At 44.3% G+C, this 18,420-nt stretch overlaps 1 protein-coding gene across 1 annotated transcript in view; it reads right to left on the bottom strand.

The window, feature by feature from the left end:
- LOC122931583 (kinesin-like protein KIF21B) overlaps positions 1–18,420 on the bottom strand; it is a 735,311-nt gene that overhangs the window by 508,714 nt on the left and 208,177 nt on the right. Inside the window, exon 7 of the mRNA XM_044285657.1 lies at positions 8,355–8,470. Within this exon, the coding sequence (XP_044141592.1) occupies positions 8,355–8,470 (116 nt within the window). The remainder of the gene's footprint in view (positions 1–8,354; positions 8,471–18,420) is intronic.

Below are 18,420 nucleotides of genomic sequence, written 5' to 3'. Positions count from 1 at the left end.
TTAGTGCGTATCACCCGCAAACCAACGGCCTTTGCGATTGTTTCAACGGAACGTTAAAGGAAATGCTGGCCACGTTTGTGGAATCGCAGGGGAAGGACTGGGAGCGGCACCTGCCTCATTTGCTGTTCGCTTACAGAGAAGTGCCACAGGAGTCCACTGGGTTCTCACCCTTTGAACTCCTATATGGACGAGATGTCCGAGGGCCCTTAAAACTGATTCGGGAGACCTGGGAAGGAAAAGGTGACCCCTCAGAAGTCTCCGTGGTTGAATATGTCCTAAAATTTCGGGACAAAATGGAGTCCCTCATGACCATAGTGACGGAAAACCTCGCAAAGGCACAGGCCAAACAGAAGGCTTGGTATGATCAGCATGCCAGAGAGCGGTCATACCAAGCAGGTCAGAAGGTATACGCCCTACTCCCTGTCAGGCAGAACAAATTGCAGGCTGCCTGGGACGGGCCATACACCATTCTGAAACAGGTGAACCCAGTCACTTACCTAGTGAGTCTCGGGGGTAAGCGACAGAAACTGTTCCACGTGAACATGTTAAAAGCACACGAGGAAAGAGAGTACTATGTATTAGCAGTGTGTAGCCAGCTAGAACCCGAAGAGCCAGATCCACTGATAGACTTGCTAGCCGAGCTACGAGACGTGGCAGATGATTGGAACATCAACCCCCACCTCTCGTACCCACAGAAGCTTCAGCTCACCACTCTCCTGAGTACGCACAGCGCCACATTCTCAGGCATCCCTGGCCAAACCAACCTAGCAGCTCACCGAGTTGACACAGGGACCCACAAGCCCTTACGGCAGGGCCCCTATTGCACCTCACCCGAAGTGCAGTCTGAGATCAAACGAGAGATTGATGAGATGCTACAGTTAATGGTCATCCAGAAATCCTCTAGTCCATGGGCCGCCCCGGTTGTTTTAGTCCCCAAAAAGGACAAGACAACCCGGTTCTGTGTCGACTATCGGAGACTGAATGACATCACCATAACCGATGCGTATCCCATGCCTCGAATTGATGAATTGCTGGATCAGCTGGCGTCCGCCAGCTATCTAACAATCATGGACTTGAGCCGTGGATACTGGCAGATTCCGCTTGCGCCAGAGGCGAGAGCGAAATCCGCATTCATCACCCCTTTTGGCATCTATGAGTTCACTCGTATGCCATTTGGGATGAAGAATGCGCCCGCCACCTTTCAGCGGGCAATGAATGAACTGTTGGAAGGAATGCAAGGGTATGCCCTAGCATATCTGGACGATATAGCCATATATAGTCCAACCTGGGAAGATCACCTTGACCATCGGTCACAGGTATTGGGAAGACTGTCCGCTGCCAATCTGACCGTTAAGTCCAACAAATGTCAGATTGCCATGACAGAGGTTCAGTACTTAGGACACAGAGTAGGCAGCCAGACCCTGAAACCTCAGATAGGGAAGGTCGATGCCATTGTAGCATGGCCACGGCCTAACACCAAAAAACAAATACAGGCATTTCTGGGAACGGCAGGGTACTATAGGAAGTTTGTTCCATCATATAGTACTCTGGCTAAACCGCTGACCGATGCAACGGGCAAAAAACAACCCAACACGGTCACATGGAACTCGGAACTAGAACAGGCATTTCGGGCCCTGAAGGAAGCGCTAGCTAGCGCTCCTGTCCTTCAAGCTCCCGACTTCTCCCGTCAGTTCCTAGTACAAACTGACACCTCAGACCACGGTCTGGGAGCCGTCCTTAGTCAGGTGGATGCAACCGGGAATGAGCACCCTGTCCTCTACCTAAGCCGAAAACTACTTCCGCGGGAAACCGCATACTGCACCACTGAGAAAGAGTGCCTAGCGATCGTATGGGCCCTACAGAAACTACAATCGTACCTATACGGACGATCCTTCATGGTCATCACAGATCACAACCCTCTCAGCTGGCTGAAACGTACTTCTGGTACCAACGGAAAACTTCTCCGCTGGAGCTTAGCGCTCCAACAGTACGATTTCACGATTCAGCACAAACCGGGAAGTCGCCATCAGAATGCTGACGGACTTTCCCGCTGTAACAAGTTCAAATAGGGAGTTGGGATTGCTTCAGTCCCAGTCTTGCTGACCACTCCTTCCCCAATCTTCCAAAGGGGGGAGATGTGACGCTTTGCGATCCACAGCAATACTAGGAAATCACAAATGCGCCATATTTCTCGATTACAAAGACAAAAGAGCCTTCACTAAGAATCTTCTCTTTCACTAAAGGAGTAACTCACAGATCAGAGGTACAATTAGCACCTTCTTGCCAAAGAATCTTCCTGCCCCATGCCAGGTTGAGTAGCCATCAATCTGGTATTCTCTTGACAGAACCTCATAAAAAACTTCCTTTCTGCAGCCATAGTGTCTCCAATACCAGCAGGGGTCTCACACCTTTAGCCTGGGCAGCGAGCTTCAGAAGAAAAGGACAGATCCTTATCACACAGCTGGTTGGTACAGGAAGGAAGATGACCTGAAAGTCCTCTTCAATCCATAAGCTTCATATTTTTCCCATATTTTCCTAATATTTCATGGGTTATGGAAATGTGAAAGGAACCATCTTTTCAGAGATGGTTTTGGTTCTCCTAACCCACCTTCTAGGAAACCCGCGGACAAATCAGAGATTCCCGCTCTGAGATATAAAGGTTCTCAGGCACCCTGTGTTATCTTTTAGTCGTATTTGTTATCAGATGATGCGTAAAATTGTACTGATTATCAATATCAACTATATTTCTTGATTGGACTTACGGGATATGGAGAAATGGGCAATGCAAAGATGCTGCCAGGTTTTCTCCCTATGGGGCAAAGGACTGCCCCTGTTCCAATTACACAAGGCTGGACCTGAACGTGTCATAACCACTCCCCACTTCAGAGTAGGTAAAAACAGTGACACACTCAGGGCCTGCGTCCTTCACCTACCATCTGACGTCGTCTAACATCTCGACCGCCCGCAGGGACACGGGCACCTCACCATCTTGGATTATTATTTCAAAGATTTTGCCTATTACTGGACACTACCACGGTAATTCTGAACTTACAGACATTCTATTCCCTTCCACCTCTAACTATTTCTATCCAAACCAATCTGTTCACCTGGCAGGTATATTTATCTGTCAGCTTTAATATATATATTTTTGTGTGTAGTTTTAGAATAAAAACTAACGATTTCATTGTTCCAGTTTTGCCCTTGTTACTTGATGACCTGATCTATGCTAAGAACTCTGTCCTCAGAAGACATACTACCAAATTGTGTTATTCTTATAAATTGTTAATGTACTAGCTAGGTTGCAAATAACCGTTTCGTCCCTTTAGGATTAGCTAGCCGGGGTCTCTTCACCCCGATTCAATATGAAGAGTGGTGGCAGCAAATTAATTTGATTTCCAGCGTGAAATCAGTAATTTTATTTTTACCGATTGTACATACAATCGTGATTGCATCCTGTCTGGGCCCACCAACTAATCTTAAACGTCTTCTGTGCTCACAGTGGATTCGCCTCCAGAAGTCTCTAGTGGAGACCTGTATGGCAACTGTAGATTAGTACGACAGGATTGGCGGGTGGTCGTCACAACTGTGAAGGCAGTCGAAGGTACCCAGCCTAAATTTTTTTTCACAAAAGGCAATCCCACCCTGATATGGGACGTAACAGGGATTAAATTGATGAGAGTAGTAGTACAGAAAATAGCACTCATATCGGGTGTGACAGTAAATTGCACAGCGCAGACACAGTGATCGTGGCGTGGATTCAAACAAAGGGGAGGGAGCCAGCGTTTTTTTAACCATCTCCCCATTCGAAAAAATCAATTTAATAAATGGCCCCCAGATTGGGGATGTCACGTAACAGGGATTAAACTAATGAGAATAGTACTACAGAAAATAGCACTCATATAGGGTGTGACAATAAAATGGCACGGCACAGACGCAGTGACCGTGGCGTGGATTCAAACAAAGGGGGGGGGGAGACAGAGTTTTTTTAACCATCTCCCCGTTCGAAAAATCAATTTAATAAATGGACCCCAGATTGGGGACGTCACGTAACAGGGATTAAATTGATGAGAATAGTACTACAGTAAATAGCACTCATATTGGGTGTGACAGTAAATTACACGGCGCAGAAGCAGTGACCGTGGCGTGGATTCAAACAAAGGGGAGGAGCCAGCAATTTTTTAACCATCTCCCCGTTCGAAAAATCTATTTAATAAATGGACCCCAGATTGGGGACGTAACAGGGATTAAACTGATGAGAAGAGAGAACTACAGGAAATACCACTCATATCGGGTGGGACAGTAAATTGCACTGCGCAGAAGCAGTGACCGTGGCATGGATTCAAACAAAGGGGAGGAGCCAGCAATTTTTTAACCATCTCCCCGTTCGAAAAATCTATTTAATAAATGGACCCCAGATTGGGGACGTAACAGGGATTAAACTGATGAGAAGAGAGAACTACAGGAAATACCACTCATATCGGGTGGGACAGTAAATTGCACTGCGCAGACGCAGTGACCGTGGGGTGGATTAAAACAAAGGTGAGGGAGCCAGCGTTTTTTTAACCATCTCCCCGTTCGAAAAATCCATTTAATAAATGGACCCCAGATTGGGGACGTAACAGGGATTAAACTGATGAGAATAGAGAACTATAGAAAATAGCACTCATATCGGGTGGTACAGTAAATTGCACGGCACAGACGCAGTGACCGTGGATTCAAACAAAGGGGAGGGAGCCAGCGTTTTTTTTAACCATCTCCCCATTCGAAAAATCAATTCAATTCACATTTCCAGGACCCTTGGTGTTCTACGTGGCTGGGTGGAGGAAGAAACCTTCAATGACATCAACAGGACATGGCTAGCTTGGTATCCAACCTTGTGCAAATGGGAAGTTTGCGGTTGGGCAAATGGACTGTTTGCGGTGCATTAAAAGGGGAGTTTGGTCTGTCAATGTCTGTGAAGCGGGCGTAACCCTTACACTACCTGATCGATACAACATCATACCTGATCGTATACACACACTGGATGTTTTAGGCCTCTTTCACACTTGCGTTGTCCGGATCCGGCGTGTACTCCAGTTGCCGGAATTACACACCGGATCCGGAAAAACGCAAGTGTACTGAAAGCATTTGAAGACGGATCCGTCTTCAAAGTGCTTTCATTGTTACTATGGCAGCCAGGACGCTATTAAAGTCCTGGTTGCCATAGTAGTAGCGGGGAGCGGGGGAGCAGTATACTTACCATCCGTGCGGCTCCCGGGGTGCTCCAGAGTGACGTCAGAGCGCCCCAGGCGCATGGATGACGTGCCATGCGATCACGTCATCCATGCGCCTGGGGCGCCCTGACGTCACTCTGGAGCGCCCCGGGAGCCGCACGGATGGTAAGTATGCTGCTCCCCCGCTCCCCACTACACTTTACCATGGCTGCCAGGACTTTAGCGTCCCGGCAGCCATGGTAACCACTCTAAAAAAGCTAAACGTCGGATGCGGCAATGCGCCGAAACGACGTTTAGCTTAAGGCCGGATCCAGATCAATGCCTTTCAATGGGCATTCATTCCGGATCCGGCCTTGCGGCAAGTCTTCCGTTTTTTTGGCCGGAGCAAAAAGCGCAGCATGCTGCAGTATTTTCTCCGGCCAAAAAACGTTCCGTTCCGGAACTGAAGACATCCTGATGCATCCTGAACGGATTTCACTCCATTCAGAATGCATTAGGATAATCCTGATCAGGATTCTTCCGGCATAGAGCCCCGACGACGGAACTCTATGCCGGAAGACAATAACGCAGGTGTGAAAGAGCCCTAACCACGCTGTTAAAAAAAAAAAATTGGAATGTTAGGCGATTTATGCCCTTTATGGATTAAAATCCAACTCTGCATCAACTATGTAATTTTCCATGGGAGTTTTGCCATGGATCCCCCTCCGGCATGCCACAGTCCAGGTGTTAGTGCCCTTGAAACAACTTTTCCATCACTATTGTGGCCAGAAAGAGTCCCTGTGGGTTTTAAACTTCGCCTGCCTATAGAAGTCAATGGTGGTTCGCCCATTCGCGAACATTTGTAGAAATTCACGTTCATCGCTCGCGAACGGAAAATTTTATGTTTGCGACATCTCGACTCAACATTAGCCAGAAAACAGTTTAGATCACAAATCAAGTCTTTACAGGGAAGAAAAAAAAAGTCCATGACAAGTCTCTATCTTGTAAATCTGATATATCGAAAAATTTGGAACCGCCTTGATGTAGTGACGTCCATTCTTTAAAAGGGTTTTCCGAGACATTATTTATCAGTGGGGGTCCAACATCAAGAACCCCCACCGATGAGCAATTTGAGAAGGCACCGTCACTACTGTGAGCACTGCATCCTTTTCTGTGCTTACCAAGCACAGTGCTGTACTTTTTTTTTTTTTTTTTTTTATGATGATTGCATAATGCTTTTCCACATTATTAGGTGATTCCCTATTAGGTGATTCCCTATTTTTATCCTCAGTTTTATCTGGAAAAAATATAATACATTAAATTAAAATAATTAGCTTTTATTTGTTTGAAGTATATTTCACAAAACCAGAATATTCAGCTATCAAACATTGCCTTGTGTCATATTGTTAATATGAGTATTTGGGTCAAGATCTTTTTAGAGTGGTGATACCATAATTTTGGGGATGAATAGACAAGAAGAGGGAGGATGAGTTTCCTGTAATCCATAAACACAAATAAAAAATAAAACTATATCTTGGAATGTTTTACAAGCTCCATTCCCTATTCAAACACAACCTGAAGAAATAGTTATAATACAGGTCAAAGAAGAAATTATTTTATGTCTTCAATATACTATAAGAAGATAATCATGATGTGATTTCAAACTTCCATATTGAACACTTATTGAGATTTGTGAAGACTTGTGCAAAGGAGGCTGGCTTGGTTGCCTATAGCAACTAGAGATTGACAAGAGATTGATCCTTTTATTTTCTAAAGGAGCTTTGAAAGGTGAAAGGTGGAATCTGACTGGTTGCTGTGGGCAATTAAATCAGTTTGCCTTTGCACCAGTTTTGATAAATCTCCCCCTTAATTTCCACAAGTCTTTGGCTTTGTTCCATCTAGAGTACATATCTCCAACAGTTTCTCCTCAGTATGTTTTAACAAATCACCTCTTTCTCGAGATATGTTGTTAATAACAGAGTAAACTAATAGTAACATAGTAACATTATAGGGCTGAAAAAAGGTGTTACGTCCATCAATATCTATCTACACTCATCAATAACAGAACTTGGAGTGGTAGCTGCAAATACAGTGAAGAAGTTGAAGCATGCATGGGATAGGCATAAGGCACATTCTATGTTTCTAATAGTGAGACATGGCAAGAAATGCAATTTAGAATAATACACAAGGCAACATAAAATTTTGATCTTTCGTACAAAGAAGCATCGGCACACTATCTTCGATGTTGCCCAAAATGCCAATTTCAGAAGGCGAATCTATTACATGGGTTATGGGAATGCCCTAATCTGACTGAGTTATGGAAGGAAGCCATTGAATTTATAGAAAAGGTTTGGGATATAGAACCACAACTCTCTCCACAACATTGTATCTTTCGTTATATACCCTTAAGCTCTAGGGGAGAAACCACAAGGGTGACGGGTGTAAAGGGTGTTCATCTGTTTTTGATGAAGAAAAATATACTTCGGCATTGGTTATACCCCACCAAACCCACCCTCAAGGAAGTAATAGGAACTATGAAGTAAATCATTATAGGGCTGAATTATGTGTCTTATATATGGATAGGTTAGACACAGAAAAGGATATGGAAAAGGTGACTAAAAACTTTTTTTTGAAATGGAAAAAATTCATAGTACATTCTTTGACACGCGAAGAAGTGAAGGAAGTAATGATACCATTTCAAGGTACCAGGTGGTATCTTGAGGAACAAGTAAAGGGAACATTGGGAAAATTAATTCCTAGGTAGAATGGATACTGAGGTTTGAATCATAATACTCTGGAAACATGCGGAAGGTAGGAGACCCTAAACAACATCCATGGAGCAGGGTATGTTAATATGTTTAACAAGTTTTGCGTTAGGGAGGGATCTGGGGAAAATATAAATGAAAAGAGGGAAATAGAGCGCAATGATCACTCAATACAGCTTAATAATCTGAGTAGATGCAATTGTTTCTTATATGATAAGCGAAGAAATGGAAACAATGTATATTCTATGCTGTGTTGGTCTATGTTATTGTACTGTAAATATGGAATTACATACTTTCCCTTAATAACATTTGTTTTAAAAAATAAATAAATAATGTGACAAGTAGAGACAAATTCTACGTACTCTGAACACTCTAAGCAACAAAGGAGTTTGATTACCTGTTACCGCCCAGTGAGTCCTGCAGTAATCGGGTCAGTTTTGAATCTCTATAAGGAACATGAAGAATCTTCTTACTCTGATCTCCCAGGGAACTTATGACATTCCCAAGAGCAAGCTACAAAAAAAACACAACCACAGTGCAATTTCTGTTACATTTATGATAAAACTACTAGAATCATGTTAATATCACATGGGGTTATGAGTCCTCAGTGGAAAAAATTAAAACCTGTCCAAGGGCTCACAGTCTGTTGTATGTAAAGTAACTCAAAAGTGGAAATAATTAATAAAGATGTTATTTTCTGACAAAAGACCACATTTCTCAAAGTGAAATCCTAGGAAACAAGAGAAATCTACGATAAAATAATTAGATGTACATTTGAACCACATTATATAGTGTATACCAGGACACATTCCAGAAATAGTATTTTTATTATTTGGATATGGCATACTAATCGAGGATTTTTATTAATGATCACAAAATATTATGAGCTGGACAAATAATGAAAGGTTCAAACAAGAAACTTGAAAAATGTTGGAGGGTCATTACACACAAAAAAACAGTACTACTCTAATATTTCTTCCTAAAGATGTAGGATTATCCTTTTTGACACACTGTTGCTCCCTATGTGCAACAGTGGGCATGTGATCCGGAAAAAAAATAACATGTCCTATTATTGTCCGCATTACGGACAAGGATAGGACCGTTCTATTAGGGGCCAGCTGTTCCAGTCCGAAAATACGGAATGCACACAGACATCATCCGTATTTTTTGCAGATCCATTTTTCGCGGACGGCAAAATACATACGGTCGTGTGCATGAGGCCTTAACCTGTTTTTCCCTGCCTGCTGAAGAGTGAGTCTCCATCTTCTTGGGCATATCCTATTATGTTTGCTCATTGCCAAGCCTCTCTTTAAAAGTGGTTGTCCACTTTTTATTACTATCCTCAGGATAGGTAATCAATATCAGATCAGCAGGGGTCTGACACCAGTCCATAAGCTGTTCGTACGAGTGCTGCCTTCTCTTCTCTTTTTACCCACTCTCCGCAGCAATTGTAGCAGTGAGCAGTGTAATTACAATAATGGCATCCCCATTAACGTCTAAGGGACGGCTCCATCTGTTCAAGTGAATCTCATATGTACAGCGCTATGGAATGAATGGCGCTCTAATAAGCTGGATCCTCGCTGATCTGATATTGATAACCTATCCTGAGTATAGGTCATCATTAGTAAAAAAGCAGACAACCCCTTTAAGTTAAAAATTAATTAGATATACCACCTCTACAAGTTTGTGTTCGTGGTATGTAATTACACCCAAATATAGCAGAAAAAATATTGTAAACTGGGATTCAATAAAACGTAACCTTTACTAGGTCATTTAAAATAATGTATCACACTGGGTGAGAGACGACATTGACAACACTAACAATAATCTCCTCCACTGTATCAGTTCATATATTATTATAAAAAATGAAAAAAAGGGTGTCTCTCACCTCGTCTGGGCAGGGTCCACGACTTTGGAGGACGGTCCTGGCGGTAATGTTACCTTTGACCGCTGTAACCGGATGCTGATGTGGTAATTGGCACGGTATTAACTCCTGGCACACCCTATTATGGCTTTCCTGCCTGTCTAGGGGTCAAGGGGCTGTTCTGATAGCCTGCCTACCACAATGGAGCACCCGCCCCGACAGGGGCGACCCCACACCGAACCATTCCCTCAGTATGGGTCTAAAGTTCTATCAAGCCCTAACTACAACGCCCTACATGCCATGTTTCTGTCTTTTCCAGACATCATCAGGGGACTTCACATGTATATTCCAGGGCAACTACAAATAGAAATTATAAACAAACACTAAATATCGGTCACAGATATCTGAGCGCCGCATGTATAGTGGCTTATCAGCAGCCTCAGTTTACTTACTGGAGATCAAGGTGATTTTAGCCTCGTATCCTTGGACAAGATGATAGATGACTCTTGTCCTCACTGTTACAGGGGAAGTGTCCCATGTCAGTCCATGTCTCACCACAAATAACAGTGATTTGGGTGAGCATTGAATGGTTGTTAGCCGCCTCCTAATATACCCCTACTCCCAGTATGTGTACGCCCCCCATGATTATTGATCTCACCTGTCCGAATCTCTCAGGATGCTTGTGATTCCATGTGGAACGCACGCCGCTCGCGTGCGTTCCACTGGACCGGAAGTCAATGTCACGTGATGCGGGCTAAACCGGAAGTGCGTTCAGAGCCTGAGTCAGAGCGTTGCCAGTTGCATAGCAACCTCTCGGCTCATGACACTCGGCCCTTTTTCAAGGCAAATGATAGCTTGCCTGCTTTTTTGTATACATGCACAATCGCATTACGGATTTCAATTGACAGGACAGCTACACACAGACCATCTTACTCCGAATACCGACCAGTACTTGGGCCAGGGAGCCTGATGTATGTCAGCTGGAGTACATGCTTTGAAATATTACAATTCAAGATAAGTCCACCATCGGATCCGATGCGCCCATCGTTTGGATGTGACAGCATCGGGTCCGAGGGGGACTAAGTCAGGTGACCGCATTACATTAACAAATTGCCCTTATAAGTTTTCCGGCCATGTCCAACATCACATCCCATGCGCCCATGATATGGGCAACTGCGATACAAGGGGGGACACGGTCGGATCACATCCATCCTAATTCGCCTTTTATTGCGACTCAGATCACAAGAAGCAGCAATAATTCTGTTGTTCATTTAAGCCGGATGGATGGACCGTTTTAAGATAGAAGATCCATTTGGCTTCACATTGCAAGATCCTCTTATCAAAATCACCCCGTCTTATTCCTGGCTTGATTTTTTCAAATCCAGAGAAGGAAAGACAATCCAATCTGCCTTCGTGTTCGGTGTTCACATGTCGTGCCACCGATGTGTCCCTGCCATTCCTTAGGTCGCTCAGATGCTCTCCTATTCTTCTCCTCAACTCCCTACCAGTCTTCCTGACATATTCCTTTCCACATTCACATGTGATTTTGTAAACCAAACCCATGCTTCTGCAGTTAATAAAGTCTGTAATTGTATAGACTTTATCTGTATTGTTGCTCCTAAATGACTTTGCTTTGGCCACTAAGGCCTCTCTCCAGCCAAGTCTTTTGCTGGGGCCCTGGTGTATAGTGGCTGTGCACCAACATATCACGAATGCTTCTGCCACGTCTATATGTGATGCTGGGGTGCCCCTTTATGGCCTTGCAGACGTCAGGATCCATTAAAAGCACATGCCAGTGTTTAGATATAATATCTCTGATTCCAGAGGAACAGCCATTGTATGTGCTGATAAAACGGATCTCCCTGTTCTCACTGGAGCTACTGTGCATGGGGGTGTCCACTCGCGGCGCCAATAGAGACACTCTATCCTTATTCAGGGCGGTCTGGTACGCTGGTGTAAGTACACCTGCTGGGTATCCACGGTCTAAAAAACTAGTTTTCAAGTCCCCCGCTTGTTTCACGAACTCCGAGCGCTTCGAACTATTCCTTCTTAATCGCAGATACTGACCTCTCGGTATTCCCTTCCTGAGGGGGTATGGATGGCTACTTTCCCACCTCAGGAGGGAATTTGTTGAGGTCGGCTTGCGATATATGGATGTTTCCAGACACCCCTGATGGTTTATATTCACTCTGATGTCAAGGAAAGGGAGTTTAGATGGATTACATTCTGATGTGAAATGGAGGCCTATCTCGTTTTGGTTTAGTTGTTGAACCCAAGCCGAGAAGGTCTCCATACTCCCCTTCCAGATGACGAAAACATCATCTATGAAGCGCGCCCACTTTTGGACGCGCTGCAACTCGATCGCGGACTCGTCCCTGACTACGATAGTGTTTTCCCACCAGCCCAGGAACAAATTGGCATACGATGGGGCACACGGGCTCCCCATCGCGGTGCCCCTGAGCTGGTGGAAAACACGCCCATTGAAGAGAAAATAATTTCTCTTCAATGAGAATTCCAATAATTCTAAAACAAAGGCGCTGTGTCCCTGAAAGTGTCTCCCCCTTGACGACAGAAAGTATGACACTGCATGAAGGCCCCATTTGTGTGGAATGGATGAGTATAGTGCTTCAACATCTACACTTCCCAGTATGCAGCCCTCATCCAGCTGTATACCCTCTAACTGTCTAAGGAGGTCCCCGGTATCTCTTACATGGGATGATAAGGAAAGGACAAATGGTGCCAGGATCTTATCTATGTACACTCCTAGATTTTGACTCAGGCTATCAATGCCTGATACAATCGGGCGCCCTTTTAGAGGCTTATAGCCTTTGTGCACTTTCGGGAGACTGTAGAAAGTGGCAATTTGAGGATGTGCCGGTTTAGCCCGCATCACGTGACATTGACTTCCAGTCCAGTGGAACGCACGCGAGCGGCGTGCGTTCCACATGGAATCACAAGCATCCTGAGAGATTCGGACAGGTGAGATCAATAATCATGGGGGGCGTACACATACTGGGAGTAGGGGTATATTAGGAGGCGGCTAACAACCATTCAATGCTCACCCAAATCACTGTTATTTGTGGTGAGACATGGACTGACATGGGACACTTCCCCTGTAACAGTGAGGACAAGAGTCATCTATCATCTTGTCCAAGGATACGAGGCTAAAATCACCTTGATCTCCAGTAAGTAAACTGAGGCTGCTGATAAGCCACTATACATGCAGCGCTCAGATATCTGTGACCGATATTTAGTGTTTGTTTATAATTTCTATTTGTAGTTGCCCTGGAATATACATGTGAAGTCCCCTGATGATGTCTGGAAAAGACAGAAACATGGCATGTAGGGCGTTGTAGTTAGGGCTTGATAGAACTTTAGACCCATACTGAGGGAATGGTTCGGTGTAGGGTCGCCCCTGTCGGGGCGGGTGCTCCATTGTGGTAGGCAGGCTATCAGAACAGCCCCTTGACCCCTAGACAGGCAGGAAAGCCATAATAGGGTGTGCCAGGAGTTAATACCGTGCCAATTACCACATCAGCATCCGGTTACAGAGGTCAAAGGTAACATTACCGCCAGGACCGTCCTCCACAGTCGTGGACCCCGCCCAGACGAGGTGAGATCCACCCTTTTTTTCATTTTTTATAATAATATATGAACTGATACAGTGGAGGAGATTATTGTTGTTAGTGTTGTCAATGTCGTCTCTCACCCAGTGTGATATATTATTTTAAATGACCTAGTAAAGGTTACGTTTTATTGAATCCCAGTTTACAATATTTTTTCTGCCAACCCCTTTAAGTTACTGCCTCCTATAACTCCTAGAGCTGAACCTTAACATGCTCGACTAGTATACTGAGGCTTGAAGGGCTACTCCAATTAAACATGAAAAATCAGCCTTCACTTGGTATTTATTTACTCTCTATTTTTACATTGTTCAGTATTTATGCTCCCTTTTACTGTATTTCCTGTTACTACAAATCTTCCACCTTACAGCATCAAATACTAAATGAAAATAGATGAGGCGGCAAATCACAATGAGGTCGTGATTATGGGGACTTCAACTACCCAGGTACAGATTGGGAAGCAAACCTGTAGATCTCATAAACAAAACTGGTTCTTGGCATTAACCAAATACAGTTGCCTTTCCCAACTGGTTCAGGATCAACTAGAGGAATAGCCACACTGGAGTACTAACCAATAGACCTGACGGGGACACTTGGAAAATAGTGACAAATAATTCAAAAGAGTATTTCATCCAGGAGGCACAAAAACAGCAAACTTTCAAAAAGCACAATTTGACCAGCTAAAAGAGGCCACTAGCCTCATTAACTGGGACAACTTGCTCGGAAATAGGAATGCAGCCATAAATGGGATATTTTTAAAGACATACTAAACTCTAATTGTGAGAGTTACATAACGTATGGGAATAAAAGGGCGAGGAACAAGAAAAAAACTGTGTGTAAATAGAAATGTAAAGGAGGCAATAAATAAACAGAAAGTAGTTTAATCATTAAAACAGGAATACGTAAAAGACAGATAAAAGCAGTCAAGCTTGAGACAGAGAGATTCATTGCCAAAACTAGCCCTAAAATGTTATTCAATTATATAAATGGTAAAATGTTTAAACTTTACAGTGTTGCCCCCTTAACCACCTCCGGACCGCCGAACGCAGGATTGCGTCCTGGTGGCAGCCCGGTTATTCCTCCTGGACGCGCTGATGCGTCCTCTCACAAGACGGCCCGCTAATCAGCATTGGTACCTTTATAGTATCTGTAAGTGATCAGAACTGATCACAGTCAGATCTATAATAGTATTAGTGTCACCTTAGTTCGCCCTCCACCCAAATGTTTTGATATTTTTTTATCAATCGCAGCGGCTTCCTATAATTAGCTAGCCTCCAATTTGTAAGACAGGCTTGCTTTTTTTCTTGGGTAGTCTCAGGGAATAAATACCCCCTAAATTTAGTTGACCAAATGGCAAGCAAGGGGTATTCTTCTGAAGAGGCCTGCAGGCTTCTGACCCAGTCGGATGAGGAATGGGAACCCTCATCTAACGAATCCAGCGGGTCAGAATACGAACCTCTAGAAAGCAGTGGCAGTCTGACCCAAAGTTTGGACAAGGAGGTTGAGGTCCCTGATACCACCAGGAGTACCCGGCCCTGTGTCGCTAGACCACAGGTTGCGCAGGATCCACTTCAAGGGCAGCAGAGTGGGTCTGGCGCTGTCGGATTACGTGGTGAGGCATACACCAGCAGCACAGCCCATCCTGGACCTAGTACCAGCACTGCCGTATAACATGGTGACGTGGCGAGCACCAGAAGGGCAGTTGAAGCTGGTACGGTGGCACGTGCAGTAGTTACCCCATCGCAGCCACCGCACAGACAGGCCCATAGAGCCCCTAGAGTCCCTGAGATGCTGGCAAACCCTGATTGGCAGCCCCCATCTTCAGCCGCACCAGTAGTTCCCCATTTCAGCGCCCAGTCTGGAGTTGGGGTTGAGACAGCTCAGATCGGATCGGCACTAATTTTTTTTAAGCTGTTCTTGATTGCAAGTTCTTGGACTTAGTTGTGGCAGAAACAATCCGGCATGCCACTGAATTTATAGCCGCCAACCCGGGAAGCTTTTATGCCCAGTCTTTCCAATGGAAACACGTACAAGTTTCCGAATTTAAAACTTTTCTGGGCCTTCTCCTCAACATGGGCCTGACAAAAAAGCATAAATTGCCGTCATATTGGTCCACGAACCCAATTCATCACATGCCCATGTTCTCTGCTGCCATGTCCAGGACACGATTTGAGACCATCCTGCGTTTCCTGCACTTTAGTGACAGCAGCATCTCTCGTCCCAGAGGCCACCCAGCTTTTGACCGGCTCCACAAAATTCGGCCCTTCATAGACCACTTTAAAACTAAATTTGCAGATTTGTATACCCCTAAGCAAAACATCTGCATAGACGAGTCTCTAATACATTTTACCGGGCACCTTGGCTTCAAACAATACATCCCAAGCAAGCGCGCCCGGTATGGGGTCAAATTGTATAAGCTCTGTGAAAGGGCCACAGGCTATACGCACAAATTTTGTGTCTATGAGGGCAAAGATCAGACCCTGGAGCCGATTGGTTGCCCTGACTACCTGGGGAGCAGTGGGAAGACAGTCTGGGACTTGGTGTCACCCTTATTTGGCAATTCACGCAGACACAACAACCGAAATTGAACGAGCAACTGGAGTCATTGAAAAACCCCTCTGTGTCTACAACTATAATTCGCTCATGGGAGGGGTGGACTTCAATGATCAGATGTTGGCTTCTTATTGACATTTTCCCGCAGGACCAGATGCTGGTATAAGAAGGTGTCTGTATATCTAATTCAATTAGCGATGTACAATAGTTTTGTTCTCTACAGTAAGGCTGGGATAACACGGTCCTTCCTCAAATTTCAGGAAGAGATCATCGAGAACCTCCTGTATCCAGGAGGTTCCTTGGCCCCAACCACCAGTGTAGTGAGCCGTCTACAAGAGAGACATTTCCCTAATGTCGTTGCTGGTACCTCAAACCAAGCGCCACCCCGAAAAAAATGTTGTGTCTGTAGCAGGAGTGGAATAAGGCGTGACACCCGCTATTTCTGTCCTGACTGCCCTGACCACCCTGCCCTATGCTTAGGGGAGTGTTTCCGGAAGTACCACACACAGGTACACTATTAGTATAGGGATTGTGTGACACAGGACAGGCACACAGGGCTCTTAGGGCCCTTTCACTCACAGCTGCTGCAAACCTCTCCTTTCACCTGGGACAAAGTGCATAATGTACTTCGCCACATCTCTGGGCGATTTGCGCTTTTACCTTTTTATAAAGGTAAAAAAAAAAAATCACAGGTAAGCAAAAAAGTTAATGTTCCAAAAGTTCAATAAAGTCTATAAAAGTTAATGTTCTGTTTCAAATGTTATATATGGTAATACATTTATTGCGTTGCGGCCTGTTTTTTGTTTTGTTTTTTAACCTTCTAGGTGGACCAACCGATCGACCAGCTGCAGCACTGATGTGCATTTTGACAGATTACACAAAAGTCGGTGTATGCGGCCCTGCAAGACGAGATTTCTCCTCTGCAGTAAAAAAGATACGTTTGCCAAAGCTTATGAGCTGAGGGGCGGTGTTCATATGCTTTTGCAAACATTTTTTATAAAAAATAAATTAATTCCCGCAATGATTTATTCATCCACATCGATTGATGTGAATGGAGAAATCAGGTTTGCCAGGGCATACGAGCTGAGTGGGTTTGGGTGTTGGGCGGAGCTCCTATGTCCTGGCAGATGCCTTTCCCCTCCTTTTTGTTTTGCACATTTTTTGGGCAGAGATTTTTTCATCCACATTGATCGATGCGAATGAAGAAATCTGTCCCGTTCATTTTTTCTTTCAGCCCAGAGGCTGAACGGAAAAAAAAAATCTCATTACCTGTATGCTCAATATAAGGAGAATAGCAGAAACTCCTAATGCTGGCCATACATGTAATTATTGCGGAGACACTCAAATGCCAGGGCAGTACAAATACCCCACAAATGACCCCATTTTGGAAAGAAGACACCCCAAGGTATTCGCTGAGGGGCATATTGAGTCCATGAAAGATTTAAATTTTTGTCCCAAGTTAGCGAAAAGGGAGACTTTGTGAGAAAAATAAAAAATAAAAAATCTATTTCCGCTAACTTGTGCCCAAAAAAAAGAATCTTCTATGAACTCACCATGCCCCTCACGGAATACCTTGGGGTGTCTTCTTTCCAAAATGGGGTCACATGTGTGGTATTTATACTGCCCTGGCATTTTAGGGGCCCTAAAGCGTGAGAAGAAGTCTGAAATACAAATGTCTAAAAATGCCCTCCTAAAAGGTACTCATTGGAATTTGGGCTACTTTGCGTACCTAGGCTGCAAAAAAGTGTCACATATGTGGTATCGCCACACTAAGGAGAAGTAGGGCAATGTGTTTTTGGGGTGTCTTTTTACATATAACCATGCTGGGTGAGAGAAATATCTCTGTAAAATGACAACTTTTTATTTAAAAAAAGAGATATTTCTCTCACCCAGTATGGGTATATGTAAAAATACACGCCAAAACACATTGCCCTACTTCTTCTGAGTACGGCGATACCACATGTGTGACACTTTTTTGCAGCCTAGGTGCGCAAAGGGGCCCAAATTCTAAAGAGCACCTTTAGGATTTCACAGGGCATTTTTTACGCATTTGGATTTACATAGTAACATAGTAACATAGTACATAAGGCCGAAAAAAGACATTTGTCCATCCAGTTCGGCCTGTTATCCCGCAAGTTGATCCAGAGGAAGACCCCTCTCTAGTAGCTATAGCCTGTAATATTATTAAGCTCCAGAAATACGTCCATGGCCCTCTTGAATTCCTTTATTGTACTCACCATCACCACCTCCTCAGGCAGAGAGTTCCATATTCTCACTGCTCTTACCGTAAAGAATCCTTTTCTATGTTTGTGTACAAACCTTCTTTCCTCCAGACGCAGAGGATGTCCCCTCGTCACAGTCACAGTCCTGGGGATAAATAGCTGATGGGATAGATCTCTGTACTGACCCTTGATATATTTATA

Source organism: Bufo gargarizans, chromosome 3 (genome assembly GCF_014858855.1).
Source record: "Bufo gargarizans isolate SCDJY-AF-19 chromosome 3, ASM1485885v1, whole genome shotgun sequence".
Taxonomy (NCBI): domain Eukaryota; kingdom Metazoa; phylum Chordata; class Amphibia; order Anura; family Bufonidae; genus Bufo; species Bufo gargarizans.
Note: the sequence above shows the minus strand (reverse complement) of the source record. Positions and strands in the feature narration are given on the sequence as shown.